The sequence below is a fragment of the Paramisgurnus dabryanus genome, chromosome 2 (genome assembly GCF_030506205.2).
Source record: "Paramisgurnus dabryanus chromosome 2, PD_genome_1.1, whole genome shotgun sequence".
NCBI classification, from domain to species: domain Eukaryota; kingdom Metazoa; phylum Chordata; class Actinopteri; order Cypriniformes; family Cobitidae; genus Paramisgurnus; species Paramisgurnus dabryanus.
This window is the reverse complement of record NC_133338.1, coordinates 21,011,348-21,031,702: the sequence shown is the minus strand read 5'-3', so window position 1 is coordinate 21,031,702 and position 20,355 is coordinate 21,011,348. Positions and strand designations below refer to the sequence as shown.

Below are 20,355 nucleotides of genomic sequence, written 5' to 3'. Positions count from 1 at the left end.
AGAAAAGGGACCAAAACGGTGAAGGAAGACAGACAACAGCTAAGGTCAGACAAGGGAAGAATCTCCTCTGCGCTGAACTGATACACTAGCATAAAAGAAAATAAATAAACAGAGATTATAAGATTTATCTGAGTGACAGATGAGCGGATGAAGATTTGGAAGAAATTGGAAGAACAAATGAGAGCAGAAAGAAGACAGCCAAATGCACGCTTAGATTAATACGTCCACAGGGGCGTGTGTGGGTGTATTAGGGTTTGGCCAAAATGATTAAGTAATTATTGAAATGATTAATTATTAAGACATTCATGTTATTTGGCACTCTAAATTCTGCTGATATGGACACTTGTGGTGAAAATCAAGTTTTTATTGTTTGTTTATATGTCTGTGTGGTGTTTGTAACGATATGCAAATTCATCATTCAAAACCAATGCTGATTTTTTTCCCATAAAATTAAAGACAATCATATTCCCGCGATTTAAAATTGCTTTGGTTTCCAACATCACAAACATGTAGCCAATCACATCAACACAGTTGTACGAGTGGATCAGTAGTTCAACCTATAGACGGTTTAAGCAGTAACAACATGAACAAGCACTTTTGTGGTCAACACGTAACTACTGGTAAACTCCGCTTAGAATAAATAACAACAAAGAGTTATTTTGTTCAAGAGTTCAGTTTAGCAACTAGTCTGAACATTAAAAAAAACTGAAACCAGAAGTAAAGTTCTGACCAGACGCGCAGGGTTTCCCGCAGCACTTTTCAGTTCGGGCGGCCCGCCTAAGCTGGGAAACTCTACCGCCTTAACTAGGTCGTTCAAAAAAAAGCTGCAAAAAAGGCCGTCAGGTGCATCTCGGAGAATAGCGTGGACGCTCTTCACACCACGAGCGGGCACGCGCGCAACACGGCTGAAATAATCTAGTATGTGTTCATTTTCTTCAAAATTAAGTTTTACTTGAGTGTTTTAAATAAAAATATTGTAATTTTCAACACAAGCGTTTGCCCCTTTGATTGTCACGCCCAACCTACCACCTTAACTAACAAATTTTCTGCGGGAAACCCTGCAGACACGTAATCGTTTCACCACACGTGCGTCCGATGAAACCGTCTATAGATATTATGTATAGATGCCGCATTGCCTTAGTGCTGAAACTAGGGATGCACCGATACTACTTTTTTGGAATACAAGTACGAGTACGAGTACTTGCATTTCAGTACTTGCCAATACCGATACCGAGTACTTAATAAAAAACATGATTTAAATTTACAGGTAACAGCTTTAGTCATATAATTTAACAAAAAACAAGGGACTAGTTTTCCAGTTTGTTGTAAACTCTGCCTCTTTGGACAACACAAGAGGCATTAACCCCTTACACGCCGCTCAAACATAGACATTTCTCAGACCGTGGTATCGATCCCTGGTATCGGGGGACTTTTAACGAGTACGAGTACTTTAGAAAATGTGGTATCGAGGCCGATACCCGATACCGGTATCGATGCATCCCTAGCTGAAACGATTGCAACACAGCCGCTTCAGCTCTACTTTTGTGCTGCTCACACTTGCAGGGTGAGTGCCGTAACGTGTTAACATCAGCGCTACATTTTTTTTGCTGTTATGTGTCTGAAACTGACGAATGCAGCATCTATTTAAATATATCTATGATCGCTGTGAAGCAAAAAAAGTGCAGACGGGGAATAATTCGCATCTTTAAATCTAAAGTCCGAGCTGTGCGACTGAGTAGAGGTGGGGGCTAATTTGCATATTCATAGATCTACGTATACTTAATGAGGCAAGGGTGTAGAGTTACATTCAAGCTGTTTTAAAGCATGACGAAATTACTGTCAACTTTTACATTTGCTAATATGATGCTTAAAGGGGACAGAGAATGAAAAAACAATTTTACCTTGTCTATGTTGAATAATGGTAGTCTACCCGCATCCACGAACATACAAAAAGTGCTAGACATGCTAAACATCTCAGTCTCATAGAAATTCCTCTTTTAGAAATGTCAGCCAGGAAACGGCCCAATCTGAAAAACTGATGCTTATGACATCACAGGCATCTCACTGCCCCAATAATTGGCTAAATTTTTTGAGTGGCAGCAAAGCCAGCCAATCAGTAATGAGATTGCGAGTTAAGCCAGTAGGGGGAGCCAAATAGGTGCAAAACCACTTGTTTAAAATCCCCCACCCTAATAGAGCTATCTAAGAGAGGTTTTTAGGAAGCTTCTAAGGCATTACAGACCCAAACAAAAAAATTTTTGTCTACATGTCACATCACAGAACAAGGATAAACACCCCGTTCAATCATTCTATGTCACCTTTAAAGATGGCTAAAATGATCAACTACAGGGGTACTTTAAAGATACTTACACTGTAAAAGTGTTTCCAGCGGCAGTGTCACTACGCAAGTACAAAATAAACAAATAATAAATCTTTCTATTACGTTGTCCTGGTGGGTCGCACCCAACAACAGACACACAATGTGACAGTGCAGGCATCATGTGCTGCATGATCTTATCGAGAGGAAACAACTACAACTGTTTTGTTGCAAGAGTTTTTCTTTGTTTTGTGTGTGTGTGTAGCAAAGCAGTACTAGGATTTGTCATTATTAATGTTTCGCTAAGTGCTTGCGGTTTTCACTGTGCCAGAAAGTGACTTCCCAGCACACATTACAATGAACTATTGCGATTCCTTACAATTATTTATTTAGACATAACATTCATAAGCTTCCCATATTCACAACCAGCACTAAATTGACACCCACGGTGACCAGGGGGTAGCGCAATTTGAGAATGAACGACTCCCGTGAGCAGACTCCCGAATGAATGAACAAACGAATCAGCTCCCATAAAAGTACTTAGATTTGGAGCAGAATTGTTAAATTTCTTAGTATTCCCCTCCCTAGTGTGTCTTTAAATACATTTATATTTAAAAACCCACTTTGTAACCAACATTTTTGTTGCTTCTATCTTCTCTCTCACTCTTTTGTGGACGACTGGTCAACCCCAATCCCACCTCAACTCTCTTCCTCCACACACAGTAAACATCCTATTGCAGCATAAAGTCCAGTCTTCCCAAAATATGTGTGTGTTTGATGAACACATGATCTAGGGAGATTTACAACATAAGCCCGTGTGTGATTTTTTTGCGTGATCCGATCGGTGTTTCACGTCTGTGTATATGTCTGTGTGAGAATGAATGCCAAAAGGGATAATTCACACACACATGGCATTGCTCTGGCAGCTGTGTGTGTCTGTGTGTGTGCTCTCTGTTCATTATTGCTATTAACGGGTCATGTTTGCGTGATCTCGCACACTAAATTGCGTCCATGTCGTCGTGTTTCTCCATTTGACTCAATGAGGCGATGTCAAGGGTCAATGGCATGGTGAACATTGGATAAGGCCACCCCCCACCCTTCCCGGGACACACATCTCTCCACAAGTCCTCGGCAGAATGAGGCACAATGTCGGCTTTGTCTGCTACTGAAGGAAGAAGGAGAGAAAGCAGAGGCTGTGCGTGTGTGTGTGCGCTAAATGAATCACACAATGCTAACTAGCTGGAATCCAATTAGTGTGTTTTTTTCTGTCTGACCTTTAGGGGGTATTTGTCCTATCCATCCATCCACTCACAAACAAACTCACGCATACACGCACACTGTAAAGTCGCGCTGTGAAACATTTCAATCACACATGCTGCGCACACACAAACACACTTTTTCGAATTTTCTCGACCTTAATTGAACGCAAACTGTCACATTATCTTACACCAAAGCATCTCCGTCCCTCTCTCTTACAAAAAATGTATTTTAACATGTTTTGTTTGTTTACCAGACTTAAACACACACACATATATTGTGTATGCATGTCACATCACTTTTATTCAACATCTTTTAAATCGGTCATTCTGTCTGTGGGTCGGTAAACACAGCATTGCACATTCATCTGTATATGCGAGGGCACGTTTCCTTACACGATACTCCTTGAATGCTTGCTACCATTTTATTCTGGTCACTGGAATGCTCAATGTTCTGATTGGCTAAAACTGTCAAATGGACTCCTCATCCAATCAGATCACAGGGAGACAGATGTGCGCTGATAAAAAAGAGCCAAAAACCGCTGGCAGAACATACAGGTTGTTGGCAAGTGTAAAAATCTCTCCATAGGCGACTCTCCCCCTCTCTCTCTGTTTCTCGTTTACTTCCCATCTCTCCCTGGAGTTTGTGGTTAAGATTTTGTCTCCGTAAGATGGGAAAACTTTAGTCTTGGGGCTTTAAAACGTTCAAATATTCATCAAATATAAAATCCCTCAACCTCTTCGACCTCCGCTCCATCTCGCTCTCTTTTCTTCCCTTACTCGCCTTCTCTTTCTGCTCTATGTAGTTGTTTTTCTCTCAAATCACAGTCTAAGTATAAGACAAATTAATATATATATTATAATAAAATATGATACCATAAAATCACACACACACAGACTGAGCCAAAACAGACTGCAGAGATTTCGGCATCCGTGTGTGTGTGTGTGTTTGAGCTGCTGTTGGGTACAGAAACACGTTAAAGCCCGGTAAGACTTGTCTGTCCATCTGGTTCTTTCGTTTTTTCATCCTCTTTTCCTCTTTACTTCTCCTCTCTCGGTTTGAGTGACAGTTCGCCATCTGTCTCTGTCAGCGGCCGCAGCAATGCCATGGCGATAAGGAGCCCAGAGCGGCTCTGCAGTCAGGTACCCCAAATCCTTCACACTGACTGACAGCAAAATGTGTGCGTGCGTTTTTATGAGCAACTCTGGTGTGGGATAGATACAAAGTGAAAGCATCTGTTTTTCCCAAAAATGAACATTTGCTTTTTTTACTTATAAAGCCAAACACATCTTTACCAAATATGTATTTGTGTGTCCGGATGACGTTTGAGAGCTACAGGGAAAATTTCTCCCTTTAGTCCCACAGAAGAAACACAATTATGAGAATGTGAGGTTAAGGAAATGAATTAAAATAAAAATTTTGGGGGAATTATTCCTGTGTTTGTGTGTGGGGGGGGGCGGTATATGTGGTTTATGGGGACATGAATAATAGTTTATGTTTAGTGTATGACTAAATAATATAAGCAATAATAACTTCCTGTGTCCCCGTAACTGAACGGCTTAAAGGGGACATTTTACGTGATTTTTTTTAAGATGTAAAATAAATCTTTGGTGTCTCCAGAGTACGTATGTGAAGTTTTAGCTCAAAAACCCATATAGATAATTTATTATAACATGTTAAAATTGCCACTTTGTAGGTGTGCACTTTCTTTAAATGCAAATGAGCTGATCTCTGCACTAAATGGCAGTGTCGTGGTTGGATAGTGCAGATTAAGGGGCGGTAGTATCCCCTTCTGACATCACAGGGGGAGCCAGATTTAGATGACCTGTTTTTTTTACATGTTTACAGAGAATGATTTACCAAAACTAAGTTACTGTGTTGATCTTTTTCACATTTTCTAGGTTCATGGAAGTACTGAAGTCCCAATTATATGAATTTTATTAATTGTCCCCTTTAAATAACTTACTAAATGGTACTTTTTTAAATCAATTATTATATAAGTTTTTGTGATGGTTGGGATTGGGGACTGGGGTAGGGTAGGAGAATAAAATATACAGTTTGTACAGTATTAAAACCATTGTGTCTATGGAATTGTCCCAGTAAACCATAAGAGTGCGTGTGTGTGTGTGTGTGTGTGTGTGTGTGTGTGTGTGTGTGTGTGTGTGTGTGTGTGTGTGTGTGTGTGTGTGTGTGTGTGTGTGTGTATAAATGTAAACACTGTTACACACAGACCTACGCGCATCTTTATGACCTCTGTGATAATTATACAACAATATTGGAGCAGCCATAATGATCTCTCTCTCTCTCTCTCTCTCTCTCTCTCTCTCTCTCTCTCTCTCTCTCTCTCTCTCTCTCTGTCTCTCTCTCTCATTTCATGAATCAGTCTTGTTCCAGTTCATTTAAGCTACTCTGAATAAATTACCACATGTTAAGGTAGGTTAATTACTACCATTCTCCCTAAGGTGCAAGTCTCCAATGTGTACACATACCCTTATACACATACACACCCACACATGCTTTGACACATGAGCATGAAGATGTCAGAATCCATCACACACATAAGCAGTCAAATGTGCACTCTGTCAGAAAATCGAACATCAGCCGGTCATCACAGAGGCTGTATGAATACACACAATCACACGCTGACGCACGCCGTGAGTACCATAAGGCGAAGGTATATGCACACACATAAACGATACATTAAATGTTCAATAACTCATTTTCTGTCATTTTTCTGCTCTCTTCTGTCTCTTCTTTGTCGACAGATGTTTGTTGCTTTCTCTCCGTGCTGCAGTGCGCGCGTGAGCCTCTCTGACCTTGTGTTCGAAGACTTGCACAGGCTGTCGATCGATTCGTCTGGTCTGTTGGAGCAATGATAAAGCCTGCGGCCCCTGCATGTGTGTGTTATGGTTTCAGAAAACACGGAAGGGACCCAGATTCCACCTGCCATAAACGTATTTGCAAACTTGTTCGTTTACCCATTAAGGAGCCAGGTGAAGCTGAAGAAACTCACAGTTTGATTTTTATCATGGAGACTTGGTGTCTGTTAGACCTGCGACTGCTAAAATTAGACTCGTCACACCTTCACACACACTTATCACACTCTTATATACACACACACAATCTCTCTCTACATTCCATACTTGAGCACAAAAATATAACCTCAAGGTCATGAACGGCAACTAGTTTTGAATGCATCTTGTTTTTAAAATGCTGCTGATAAGATTCATCTTTATCTGTCAAGATATGCAGAGAATTTCACAACAAGTGAAGGACCGGAAAGGAAAACATTTAAACAATCAGCTTGCCTGAAAATCTCTTGTACAATCTCAACGCTTTATCACCTTCTCAACCTTTATCTTTATGACAAGAATGTGTTCTCACACTTATGATTACTGAATTTTGATTTGTATGACAGGTACCAATCCTTTGTGATGAAAATGTTAAAGGATTAGTCCATTTTTAAAAACAAAACCAGATTATTTACTCACCACCATCCAAAATGTTGATGTCTTTCTTTGTTCAGTCCTGAAGAAATTATGTTTTTTGAGGAAAACATTCCAGGATTTTTCTCTTCTTAATGGACTTTAATGGCCCCCAACACTTAACAGTTAACACTTAACAGTTTTTTTTAAAGGACTCTAAACACTAAATCTCAAACGAGGCATAAGGGTCTTAACAAGTGAAACAATTGTCATTTTTGACAAGAAAAATAAAACATATGCACCTTTTGAACTTTTTGATGACGTTTTGCGTGAGGTCATGCTGGCGCATCACAGGACCGGAGATAGATGAGAAGTTGTGGTTTAAAAGTGCATATTTTTTATTTTTCGTATCAAAAATGACAATCGTTTCGCTAGATAAGACCCTTATGCCTCGTTTGGGATCGTTTAGAGTCTTTTGAAACTCCTTTGAAAAAAACTGTTAAGTGTTGAGTTAAGTGTTTCGTGTTGGTGTCCATCAAAGTCCATTAAAATTTGAAAAATCCTGGAATGTTTTCCTCAAAAAACATAATTTCTTCTTGACTGAACAAAGAAAGACATCAACGTTTTGGATGACATGGTGGTGAGTAAATTATCTGGATTTTTTTTTAAGAAAATTGACTAATTCTTTAAATGCATAGTTCACCCGATAATTAAAATTAATTTACTTACTCTCATGTTGTTACAAACCTGTATTCATTTTTTTTTTTTTTGAAAAAAACCAAACCGATCAGAGGTCCCATTGTCTACCATAGTATTCTTTTTTCCTACTATGAAAGTCAATGGGGCATCTGATCGCTTTGGTTACAAATATCTTCCTTCGTGTTCATCAGAACAAAGAAATTTATAACATGAAAGTGAGTAAATTGTGACACATTTTTAATTTGTGGGTGAACTATCCCTTTAAAAGCAACATGAAATAAAAAGTAATATTTGTATTATTTGGTTTTAAACATTGTTTGTGTTAATGTATGTCATTGGAAAACACACTCAGAAATTTCCAGGTTATCCATGAATGTGGGAATGCTGGGAAAACACGCTAAATATGTGTATATTGCGTGTTTTGAGCGTGTTGGGGCATCGTTACCAAACATCCTGTGCTTTTAAATCTAATTTGTAAAGTGTTGATATCGACGAGCTTCCGTTTGTGTTGGCCCTCATTCCCTACGCGCTACTGTGCGATGTTTAAAAAAACAACCCCTAGTAACACGACCCAAAGCGAGATGGTTCCATTTGATAAACTCACAATCAGCCAAATCCCGGCAGAAGATCATCACTTCAGACCCACTAGCCCAAATTAAAAACAAACCCAAAATAACCCTCTTGGTGAAACACCATTATGCAATTCCTTCCCTTAGCATGGAAAAAACTGAATAAAATAATAAACAAGTGAGGGCGGCGAATAAACATAATAAAAAGACTAGCATAATAAACACGCATGCATTCAGACGTCTTTGGGTCTGTTTCAAACAAAACCTCTTTTCAGAAATGAAAAGTTGCTAGTCAAAATAATCAAATGTTTTATGTGTGTCAACAGGCCCACGTTGAGTCATAATGAGACACATCTGAGCACTCACCGATGATGAAATAGTCCTGATTAGTTTTAAATTCATGGCCCCACAGGTTAGGCGAGTACTCCTGAAACTTGATGGTGAAACGCATATCGCTGTTGGGTTTATCACAGGTGAGCAGCAGGTTGGGGGCCCCGGTCACTTCACACCTGTCTGCCTGTTCCCGTGACGACACCAGGTATAGTTTATAGTACTCGTATTCGGCAGGGGCCCGGGGGCCTGGGGGCTCCGAACCTGGGCAGATGAGGTCCAGACGATCCCCGATCTGAGGGTAGAGGACATAACCCTTATCATCATTAAACCTGCGAAAAGGGAGAGAGAAAAACAGAGACATGAGAAACTTAAAATTCATATTTTACATGAACTTTAAATGCAAACTTGATTCAAACTCTTCAAATATAGACATACAGTAATAATTATACATATTATAAGTCTTTTAAATTCATAACATTCCAGTATTTGATATATTTGAAAAATGAAGAAAATAGCCAGAGTAAAAATTATATATATATTAAAAAAACAAATAAATATTTTTTATTTATTTATTTATTATAATTTATTATATATATATATATATATATATATATATATATATATATTTAATAAATTATAATAAATAAATAAAAAATTGTTATTTATTTGTTTTGTTTTTTTGATATTCCTTAAAAATAAGAGTCCATTATTACAATGAATTTCTCTTGTCCTTCTACAAACAATCAATATTGTGGATGAAAAGAGATTCACAAAGTAGCTTTATCTCTCTATAATGAGACACCTGAGCTTGTTTGTGTTTCACAAAATTTGACACCTCCAGCCAATTTTATCTGGCATTGTACCATAAAGTGGAGAGAAGTGAAGAAGATTATGTGTGATACATTATTCTAATCTAGCCCTGACAGCCCTGAATTTTTAAAGTCGTAATTTCTGTTTTATAGATTTAACAAAGCAAATCGAAATCTTTCCAAGTACCTGGAACCTACTTAAGTACCCCCTGGGGTTTGCGCACCCCTGGTTTTGAATCACTGCAATAAATCACGTTTAGCTTCTCTACAGGTAAAAAAAACTGATGCTCTTCGTTCGCGTTCATTCATCCGTCAACATCGTCTCTCTTCCTGTTTATTCAAGCATCTAATGAAAGTGCTTTTCTCCGCTGTGTAATTTATTCAAAGGTGCCCAGACTTCATGGTTTCGTGGGCTACATTTTCAGAAATATGATATTTTCTTGTTGTATCTTCAACAAGTGTCTCTAATGAGAATGAATGGGGTACCTCGGATCCAAATCCCACCCCGGGCCTCTTGTTTCTAAAGGGAAACTGTGTCAGATCAAAGCAAATCAAAGGACGCGTCGAAAGCTTCCAGTTTCCAGGAGAATTTGGCTGTTGCGGAATCTCAGGGAGTTTCCTTTGAATTCTCTCTATGTAAACAAATGACTAAACGACTCACAGACGCTAATTACCATTTTATCATCATCTTTAAACAGCCAGCCACACCAACGGCCATTTATATGTAAACAAATTAAGGCAGCCGGGCTTGTTCTTTTTAAAGGCTTTGTGTTTACATGTGAATAGAAATGCGTAAATAGTTGCACGTTCCATTAACAAATCGTGTCTTTTACCATAGCATGCTAACCTAAGGCATGCTAGTCACTTTTCGCAACATGTGAAATTGAGTGAAAAGTTTATTTTGCGTATGTGTGTGTGAGACATTCCTATGGAGGAAGTGTTTCTTGTCCCTGTTACACAGGTTCGGGAGGTTATCAGTAGCTCTTACAGCGAAGAGCACCAACACTCAACACACACTTCACTTGCTACAATTAGACTGACCGATACTTAACCCACCACACATACAAGCACACAGATATAATGTGCACAAAAACTGTGGCCATTTAAAAAAAAAAACACACACACCGTTGCTAAAGTTACTTTCTGCCAGGTAGACAATCAGTGTAAAGAATACACACATGGAAACTCATGAACAAAAAGTTTCAAAACATCCTGCAGATGCAAAAGATGCCTTTGCATACACATGCTTTTTCTGTTAGGTAGATTTTTGTCTGTTGTCTAATGGCAGACACCGTCACAGAAGACTTGACTTGGAGAATAGAAAGCAGAGGCACCGAAAGAAAGCGAGAGAGAGAGAGAGAGAGAGAGGTGTTGCGGATCAGAGGACAGAATGAAAGGGGTGAATGAGAGATAAAATAGCTTACAAAGCCGGGAGAAAAAGAGTAAACAGAGAACAACAATGACAAAAGGAAAAACAGGTGGAGAGAGAAAGAGAGTAAGAAAGCAAGGCATAGGATGCAGGAGATAATGGAGCCGCTTGTTCTGTGCTGGTCATGCTGTTGACATGGTCACCCACTGAACTCTCTGCTGAGAACCAGAGAGAACTAAAAAAATACTCTCCTTTATCACCACATTCACACCTTTTCTTCCCATCCCTCCCCGGTGTTGGTTTTAGCCAAACTCAGAGCTGCATAATAACACGTTTACATGCAGTTTATGATGTGCCGTCGCTGTCATTATAATTAAAGAAGCATTTTATACAATCATTTATGCGGCTCATTTATTTTGAACTACAGGGTTTATAAATGTAGTTAAATTTATGACACACGCTGTCTGAAACTCACATCTTGGTTATTTATAAGTAAAAAATATCCTATCACCTGTTAAAATTTCTATCATTTGTGCACAGCAATGTAAATCTAAAGACAACAGCTGCTTTCTCAATACTGCCACAAGGGGTGCTATAACAAACGTCAGCGTAAACTCTTGTTTTATGACCACCTTTTTCTTTCAATTCAATTACTGTCATGGCGTCACAATATTTTACAACAAGCCCTTTTCACAGAGAGACTACGATAAAAGATTTGTCGTTTGATTTTGGTTCATTCACGCTGCCAATGATTTTCCGTAATCTGTGCATGCATTCACACCAGTGGCAGTGACTGCTCTTCTGAGGGGCGCAGATTCAAAATATGTCATGTATGTTGCTCATGTTTTCAAAATATGTGTTTGTTGCATCATGTGAACCATGTGCATCATGTGTCTTGTCAAAATAAGTGCCTGCTGCACACGCGTCAAAACCATATATGATAAAAGAGACGCTCACTTTCACAAAATACACGTAAGATACTAAACTCTGATTATGCATGAGATTATGCAAGTATCTGGCAAACGCGAGCGTCTCTTTTATCATAAACCCTTTAGATGCAGCAGGCACTTATTTTCACAAGACACGTGATGCACATAGGATCACTTAACATGAAGAACACAAGCTTTGCATCGTGCGTCCTCGAAAAAGAAGTCCCCAGCCGCCACTAATTCAAGCACATGCCGTAAAAATCCTGTTAAGGCACATGACGTATTTAAAGTCCTGCGCAGCGTCTAAAGTTTGCTTATTGTCTGTAATTTCTCTATTGAGAAACGATGCATGTTCATTTTTGTTTATGATAAGCGCCCAAAGTGATCTCTACTTCAGTCCAGTTTGCAGATATTTCTCATTGTGAATGTTAATCTGCATTTAAATTCCCAATGTAAAAAAGTTGAATGAAAGCTGCAATTCTTGATGGGATGAAACGTACTACGGAAAGCTCCTTACGCCATTGTTTTTTGTTTACACCCTATCCGTGAATACTAGGTTCCCCAGAACATTTACGGGACATGTTTGTGTTTACACAGAAGGCTCTCTGCCATTTTAACGGAAATTTTCTGGGATCAAAGTGATGTGTCAACGGGATTACGGATACGCAAGCAACGCACTTAACTATGATCAGTAGGTGCACACTTGCAATGCATTGATCTACGTTACGCGCACAGGCGTAAAATATGTTTCTGGCCCAGCAGTAATATTATAGTTTTGTCAAATAACTTTTGTGCGCTAACAGCATTCTGCTTTGTAAACGTGACCCATTTTGTCCCTTGACTTACAAGTTCACAGTGCACGCGCGGTAAAACAAACGCCCCGAACCGGCCGCACAGCCTGTGCAATTACATATGTTTCAGCGTTGGACCACATTAGCCTCCGTGATTGAACAACTGTCAGATGGCAATGTCTAATGAGCAAACTCAGGGTTAAGCAAGCGCTCGGCAGATAATTAGAGAACGTTTGCAGAACCTCGACAAAGAATTTTTGACCTGTGAGTCAAGCTTGAAAAACTGCGAAGGAAAAGGGGCGAGCATAAAAACGCAGACACAATGTCGGCGTTGGGATTTTGGAATTAAAATGGGATGAAAATACCAGACTTATATAAACCGAGACACTTTGTGAAAGAGGCATGTGTGTGTTTGTGTTCACAAAGCCCAACAAAAGCTAAATGCACAAACATGGCAAGCGTTCAAAGGATAGATTAAAATGAAATTATATCTGTTTACTCTAAATATAAACATGATAATACACTCCTCCAGCCATTCCTTCTCATCCCAAACACTCATCATTCCTGTTTTCTCTCTCTCTCTCTCACTCTCCCTCGCTTTCTCTCCTCCTCTGCAACAAAGGTGGCATTCATGGTCACACATTGAAACAAGGAGTGGGGGATGGAAGGGGGGCAGAGGTGACAGGAGAGTGTGTGTGTGCGCCTCAGGCTCATTTATGAGGGCAGAAACATCATTTTGTCAAACTTTTGCCGACGCCCTTCCCTGACCCTGACAGCTCTTGAAAAGAGCCGAGTGTTAGTTTCACCCTGTGCCGCCTCCAACAGCATTGACCCTCGACTCCCCAGACCCGCTGCCCCCCCTCATCCACGCAGCCCCACCTTCTCTTGTCCACAAGCAGCCCCTCTCCTGTTCGTCAGTCTTGCATTACAAGGATTCCACACGAGAAACTTGAGCTGTGTCCAAAAACAAGCTTGGGGCACAGGTGCAGTCAGGTGGACCTTTGTGCATATGTGTGTGTGTGCATAAAAAGTGGAATGTCAGAAATTGCTGAGAATCCTTGATAGACTCAGGACGTGATATATGTGGAGTTTTGAACAGATCCTTGATGTGGACAACATCTTACGGCGTCAAGAAGTACAGTAATACCGCAAAAACACGATTTTTTCATTTTGCGAATAATATCCTCCAACAAATTTTATCTTTGCTGATTTAAGTATAACCTCTACATCTGTTGATGACCTGGTGATCACATCTGATAACAAGCCGTCAATCAAACACCAGCTTTAAATCCTTCCAATGAAATCACCTTGATATGCCTTGTGAATGACTTTTGACTTGCAATTTTCACTTGGTTTTAAGCTTTGATTCAATGTCACAAAGCTGATTTTACCTTCAGCGTACATTGATCTAATGGATCAGTGCCATGGAGAGAGCCGTGGTCTGTCCAGCAGACCAGTGGTGGGTGGGCTGGAGATATCAGACCTGTCAGCAAATCTCTCTCTTATATTGTAAGATGCAGATTAATCCCAGGGTCTCCAGTGACCAGACTGAACAACACACTGTTGGTTAGACATTTAAGCTCTTTTCACACCTAGACTTACCATCACTTACCAATCCATAATTTATTAATGTATTGTAAACCAGGACACAATGTATGACGATGAAAAATAATGTTTTCGAGTGATCGGGTTATGAGTTAAGAAACAAAATCATGTAACAAAATCATTGATGTAAGGAATAATTGAAGATGGGCCATTGAGCAGGTGTGCATTACTTTCAATTATACCACAGGGCTGTTGAATGCTTTATTTTAATTGTCTGAGAAATGTTCCATGGGTGTTGATTATTTTTCTGTAAACCGCACGCCTAACCTGTTAACTGTCTTAAAAATAGGCACCCAAGCAATGTTTCTAGTTTCAGTAAGAGGAATAAATGACTCTGGTCCTTTGAATTATTTGAAAATAATGCACACCTATGGTGTGACGGCATGACCTTGGGTGTGCATTATTTTCTTATAATTCAACAGCACGTCGTCAATTATTCCTTACATAATTCAAAGGACCAGAGTCAATTTTTCCGCTTATACCACGATTACCCCAGACATTATATGGTGGTTATTTTTTAGACATTTGTCAGGTCAGTGTGCATTTATCGAAAAATAATGCATACCTTTAAAACATTTCTCAACCAATCAGAATCAAGCATTCAACTGCCCCTTAGGGATGCATAGCGATTTATCGCGATTAATCTATAGCAGAATAAAAGTTTTTGTTTACATCATATATATGTGTGCAGGGCTCGAAATTGCGACTGTTTTGGTCGCATATGCGACGGAAATTTAATCTGTGCGACCTTAAAATATATTTGGGAGCATTTTTGCGACTGCCTTTTTTGTTGTGGTGTGACTTGATTTAGATTGTGTATGATGTGTGCTGTTCCAGGTTCAGTGTTATCTCCAACATTACATAACCAATCAAATTTCACCATTAAGTTCTTGCGTTTAATGAAGACCGCAGATTGGCTAATATGAATGTCAATCATTCCTTGTTGCCGTGCTACGTTGGTACGTAAAGCACAAAAATGTGAAAAAATTAACCGCGAGCATGAAGAGAACGAGCCGACTACAGCCAATGTTACTGTATTCATTCATAATGACGGTCCGGATTTAAATGCAACTTCACCACCGGAAAATAGACTTAACGTGAAACCTTTCGGAGAAAGTGGCTTAAAGATCACGAGTGGCTCCGTTATTAAAATGACTCGATGTTACTGTAAATCCTGTGAAACGGAGGTTGCAGGTAAAACGGCGTTGGTGGTGGAATCCACACATTTTAAGCGCGAGACCTTGCTTAAACATGGCGAAAGTGCCAAAAACACAAAAAGTGTCGTGACAAATGTATTCATTATTGATGGAGACACCGACCTGTCTATCAAATAGTGTTTGATGATGTATGTGCGCATCCTGCTTGAGGGACATCCGACAAACATCCTTGTGGTCCATGTTGATGTGGAATACGACAATGCTGATGGTATGTTTTTAAAAACATTGCCTATTTAGTAGTAATAGCATCCTGGTAATACAGATATAAATACTAATATATTAGCCTTCTAACAATTAATCATTGTTTTACGTGTTTGCTAGATTTTCTATTGTAATCATATTTGTGTTTCCTGTAATTGTTAAATTATTATTGCTGCTATATTATTTCAACAGCATTTGAGTATTACTTTAGGAATCTATGCAGCAAAAAAGACCAACTTTCAAATCCTGGCCATAGGATGTGTAAAGCCCAGTTGTGGTGTTTAATTTTTAATAAAATAAATCTAATAACTTATACATTGTAGTTGTGGTGCTTCATAATTTTTGGATGAGTGCGCCTACATTTTTGCTGGTGCTCCTAACTCTTTAAAGTTGGGAGCACCAGTGCTACCAAATAAAAAAGTTAATTTTGAGCCCTGTGTGTGTGAACTGTGTATAATAATTATGTATATATAAATATGCACACATGCATGTATAATTTTAAGAAAAAAAAATGTATTTATTAAAGGAGAATTTCAACCATGGAAACATTAATCTTAATTAAAAGTGGATCATATTTGTAGTCGAAATGTAACATAAATGTAGAATTTGGTGCCTATTTGACCGAGAAAAGGGGTGTTTGTAGTCTCACCCCCTCAACAAAGATATTGGACTTCCTTGTTTCAATGATGCAACATGATGATTTTTACATCATTGAAAGAAGGAAGTGCAACAATGAAATCCATATTTCTCTTGTCTCAGGGAAAACTAAGGAAATGATGCACGACCATTTAAAAACATGACTGGGTTCCTAACTATACAAAGCTTAATGCAAATGGGTGAAGTGTCCCTTTAAGTATTTATATTTATATATAATATAAATGATACATAAATATACAAATGTATATACAAATGTAAACATTTCTTAAATATATACATGGATGTGTGTGCATTTATCTATACAAAGTTATTATACACAGTTGATGTAAACAAAAACTTTTATTCTGCTATAGATTAATCGTGATTAATCGTTATGCATTCCTACCCGTGGTATAATGAATATTAGTGTCTTTTATCATATTGCTTAAAATTTCATTAAAGCAATAGGACATTTAAAGAGGTATATTCTAATTATTTTTCTATGAGACTTTTCATTGTAAAAAATGCTGCAACACAGTCTTAAGTGGCTCATTGCTTAAATAGATTAGAGGCAAAAGGTGTGTGTGTGTGTGTGTGTGTGTGTGTGTGTGTGTGTGTGTGTGTGTGTGTGTGTGTGTGTGTGTGTGTGTGTGTGTGTGTGTGTGTGTGTGTTTACCAATAAAAGCCTAAATGAAATACAATGAAATGCATCTCCTTTATTTACACTGTGTCTTTACCTGCATTTTCAGATCGATTATACAGCAAGCCACACAAAATCTCTCCCTATGCTTCCCAAACATTCAGTAGTCTGAGTTTGCCAGACCAAAACAGGACCTTTGCGACGTGGCAGAGATGTTTATTTAGAACAACCGCCTCTGATGCACTCGCAGTCCCTTCAGACGACACAAATATTTAACCATCTTCAATTTTATTTAAATCAACACAAAAATAAATGCGTTCTACAAAAGTACACAGCGAAACGAAAAGGGGGTCATGTTACGCTGATGTCCACAGACAATTACATCATGCAAAATGATATGTGATTGTTTACAGACACTGAAAGATGGCTATAGGGCACTATGTAAATTAGAAACGGACAGAGTCATTTTCCTGTCAAAGACAGATCTGGTGCGACAAACTGGATGTCCAACTTTTTTGGCAGTTGGGTCTATCAGCGCCGAGCACTGTGATTGTCTAACAGTAAATTGATGGCATGTGGCAAATTATCAGCATACAAACTCTGGAAATGAGGACAATGAAAACAGGTGAAAGATAAAAAGGGAGGAGAGAGAAAGGGGGAGAAAAAGCTGTTGTAAGGAGAGAGAGAGAGAGAGAGAAAGAGAGAGAGAGAGAGAGATGGAGGCACTGCTGGAATGTTTGTGGCGAGAACGGGCGTAATGGCTTCCATATGACCACTACTGAAGGGAGAGAGAAAAAGGGGGTAAAATCAAAGAATCAGATAGAAAAACAAAGAGAAAAAAGAAAAATAAAGCAGAAGGAATAGTTAATCCATAAATACAAATCCTATCAACATTTATTCACCCTCATATAACTCACTAAGCAAATCTGACTTTCTTCGTGCACAAAAGGAGAAATTTTGAAGATTGTGTTTGTTGCCCTTTGTCTTTCTATCACAATACATACGGACTGAAGCTTTCAAGCATCGAAAACAGGGGCAGACAACCACCATAAATGTATTACAGGAGAATGAACACGTATATTTCTAAAGTCATATGACAGCTTTGAGTGAGAAACAGACTGAAATGTAAATCATTATTCACCGCTAATCTCTCTAACAAAGATGTTAACAGTTCTGATCGGTTCATTGAGTCGGTAAGTTTCATTTGAAAACCAGATCAGTCTGATTAATTAAAGGTGCAATGTGTAACTTAGTTAAAATGTTTTCAACGCTCAACTCATCAATGTCACTTCTCACTCACCCTTCCAATTACAGTGGAGGAGGGGTGGGACAAATATCACAACAACCAACCAGTGCGTCGTTCATTGACTGATAAACAAAGCAGATGTAGCAAAGCGCGTGGCTAAAAAAACACTGGCTATAGTTGGCGTCCGCCTGGCCTTTTCAGCTGCATTTAAACACTTTGGTGTATACGCCCCCTAAAGACCAGTGTTGTTTTCGTCAACGATGACAATAACGAAATGATTTGTTGACGCACCTATTTTTTATAGCGCTAACGCAACGATGACTAGCTAAAAATGTCTCTAAGGTGACGAAAACATGACGAGACGCTTTCGAGTTTTCGTTGACGAGACGAGACAGAACGAAAATTATTCTAAGTTAGGGTGACCATACGTGCCATTCTTCCCGGACGCATCCCGTCCAGGATTTTGTGTTTGTCTTCCGGAAGTCGTATTTGTCGACCGCATACGTCATAGAGGATTATTATTATTATTACAGAAAAGCAACCGTTACATTTTAAGGTAAGAATGAAACTACGATTGTATATCTTATGTTTTTAACTGCATGGCGTATGCGGTCAACAAATACGACATCCGGAAGACGCACCGAAATCCTGGACGGGATGCGTATGGGAAGAATGGCACGTATGGTCACCCTATATAAGTCTGACGTTCACAATGCATGTCATTTCTGCCTATTTTGCGTGAAATCTGTCTATTTTTAGCTAAAAAGTATCAGCAATGCTGCCACTTCCTATCCTTGTTTTGGGTCAACACAGTCTCACTCACGCCCACCACCCGGCTGCCGCCATGCCACGCGCGCGCACCAGATTTCAAACAACAACACACCTGCGGCTGTGGCGAGTTCGAAGGACCCTAGCGGTGACGCCAATAAACGGAAACGACGAGATGATTTATGGACATACTTTGAGTATAATCCACCAGACAGAAAAACGGAATGCATATTGGGATATGACGGTAAACGTGGCCAAAAACTAGGTGGGAAGAATACCAGCAACCTCAAGCGGCACCTGAAGGCTCACGCTAATATTTTTTTAAAGGTAACTAACAAGTCACGCTGTTAACATATCATATAATTTTACTCGACATTCGGCTTGTGACACATTTCATGGTAAGCTTAAGGTTTTACATGCATCTACTTGTCAAACCTAAGCCCATTTCCAATACTTTTTGTGGTGTATTTAAATAAGGCAAGGCACGCGTTTCTCAACTTTATAAGCGAGGTCTCAGCGTAACACACAAACTCAACATGAGGGTATATCAGGCTCAACTTTTTTCTTCATAACTTTTTGTTATGACGTGCGCAGAAGTCACACCGACTTAAACAACGGCAAGCCCTCAGGGACAACCTTAATGCACATTTTAATAGTATTAAATACACCACACTTTTAAACCTAAGTTCATTTGTTAAAGAATACTTTTTTTTACTAAAATTGACTTAAACTTGACTAAAACCTTTTTGCGTTTTCATCGACTAAAACTTGACTTAAACCTTTTTGTGTTTTCGTCGACTAAAACTTGACTAAAACTATCAATTTTATAAGTGACTAAAATGTGACTAAAACTAAAAGCATTTTCGTCCAAAAGACTAAGACTAAGACTAAAACTAAAACGGCTGCCAAAAACAACACTGCTAAAGACCTTACATAATGAGCTGTATGGTTTTTAATACCTTAGAATGAGCCATTTTTATCTACATACACTACAGGTCCCATTACATGGAAGTCGCTGTCATGTTTCTACAGTAGTCCTAAACGTACAAATTTCTCTACAGAGCGTGTTTTGTTGTCGTTGTCTCAGATGATGACATGTTTGGCAGCTATCAATATCTAGAGGTTGCTCAAAGCCTTTGAATATTTCCGGAAAAAAAAAACTGTACCATTTAAAAACGCCCAACACACATAAAACTTGCTTCTTGGAGGGTAATTTTGTTTCAGTTATTTCAGTCTCTTCTGATCCGAGTAACCATATAGCGGACTTGCTTCGTGTTGCTTCAGCCGTTGTCTCAGTGTATTGTCTATTGTGCTTCATTCACATTGAACATTCTTACTTTGAAAGACATATCACAACTAAAACAGGAGTTTTAATCGCATGGACAGGGCTCCAGACTAATTTTTTTCACTAGGAGCACAGTGGCCCCCAACTGAAAATTTTAGGGGCACAACCAGAAAATTTAGGGGCACATACCGTAAATCAACATGCTAACCAAATATTCACATTTCTACTAATTTCCACTGTATTACTAATAAATACTTGA

General features: G+C 39.0%; 1 protein-coding gene across 1 annotated transcript in view; it reads right to left on the bottom strand.

The window, feature by feature from the left end:
* efnb3b (ephrin-B3b) overlaps window positions 1-20,355 on the bottom strand; it is an 87,269-nt gene that overhangs the window by 28,238 nt on the left and 38,676 nt on the right. Inside the window, exon 2 of the mRNA XM_065269778.2 lies at window positions 8,634-8,929. Within this exon, the coding sequence (XP_065125850.1) occupies window positions 8,634-8,929 (296 nt within the window). The remainder of the gene's footprint in view (window positions 1-8,633; window positions 8,930-20,355) is intronic.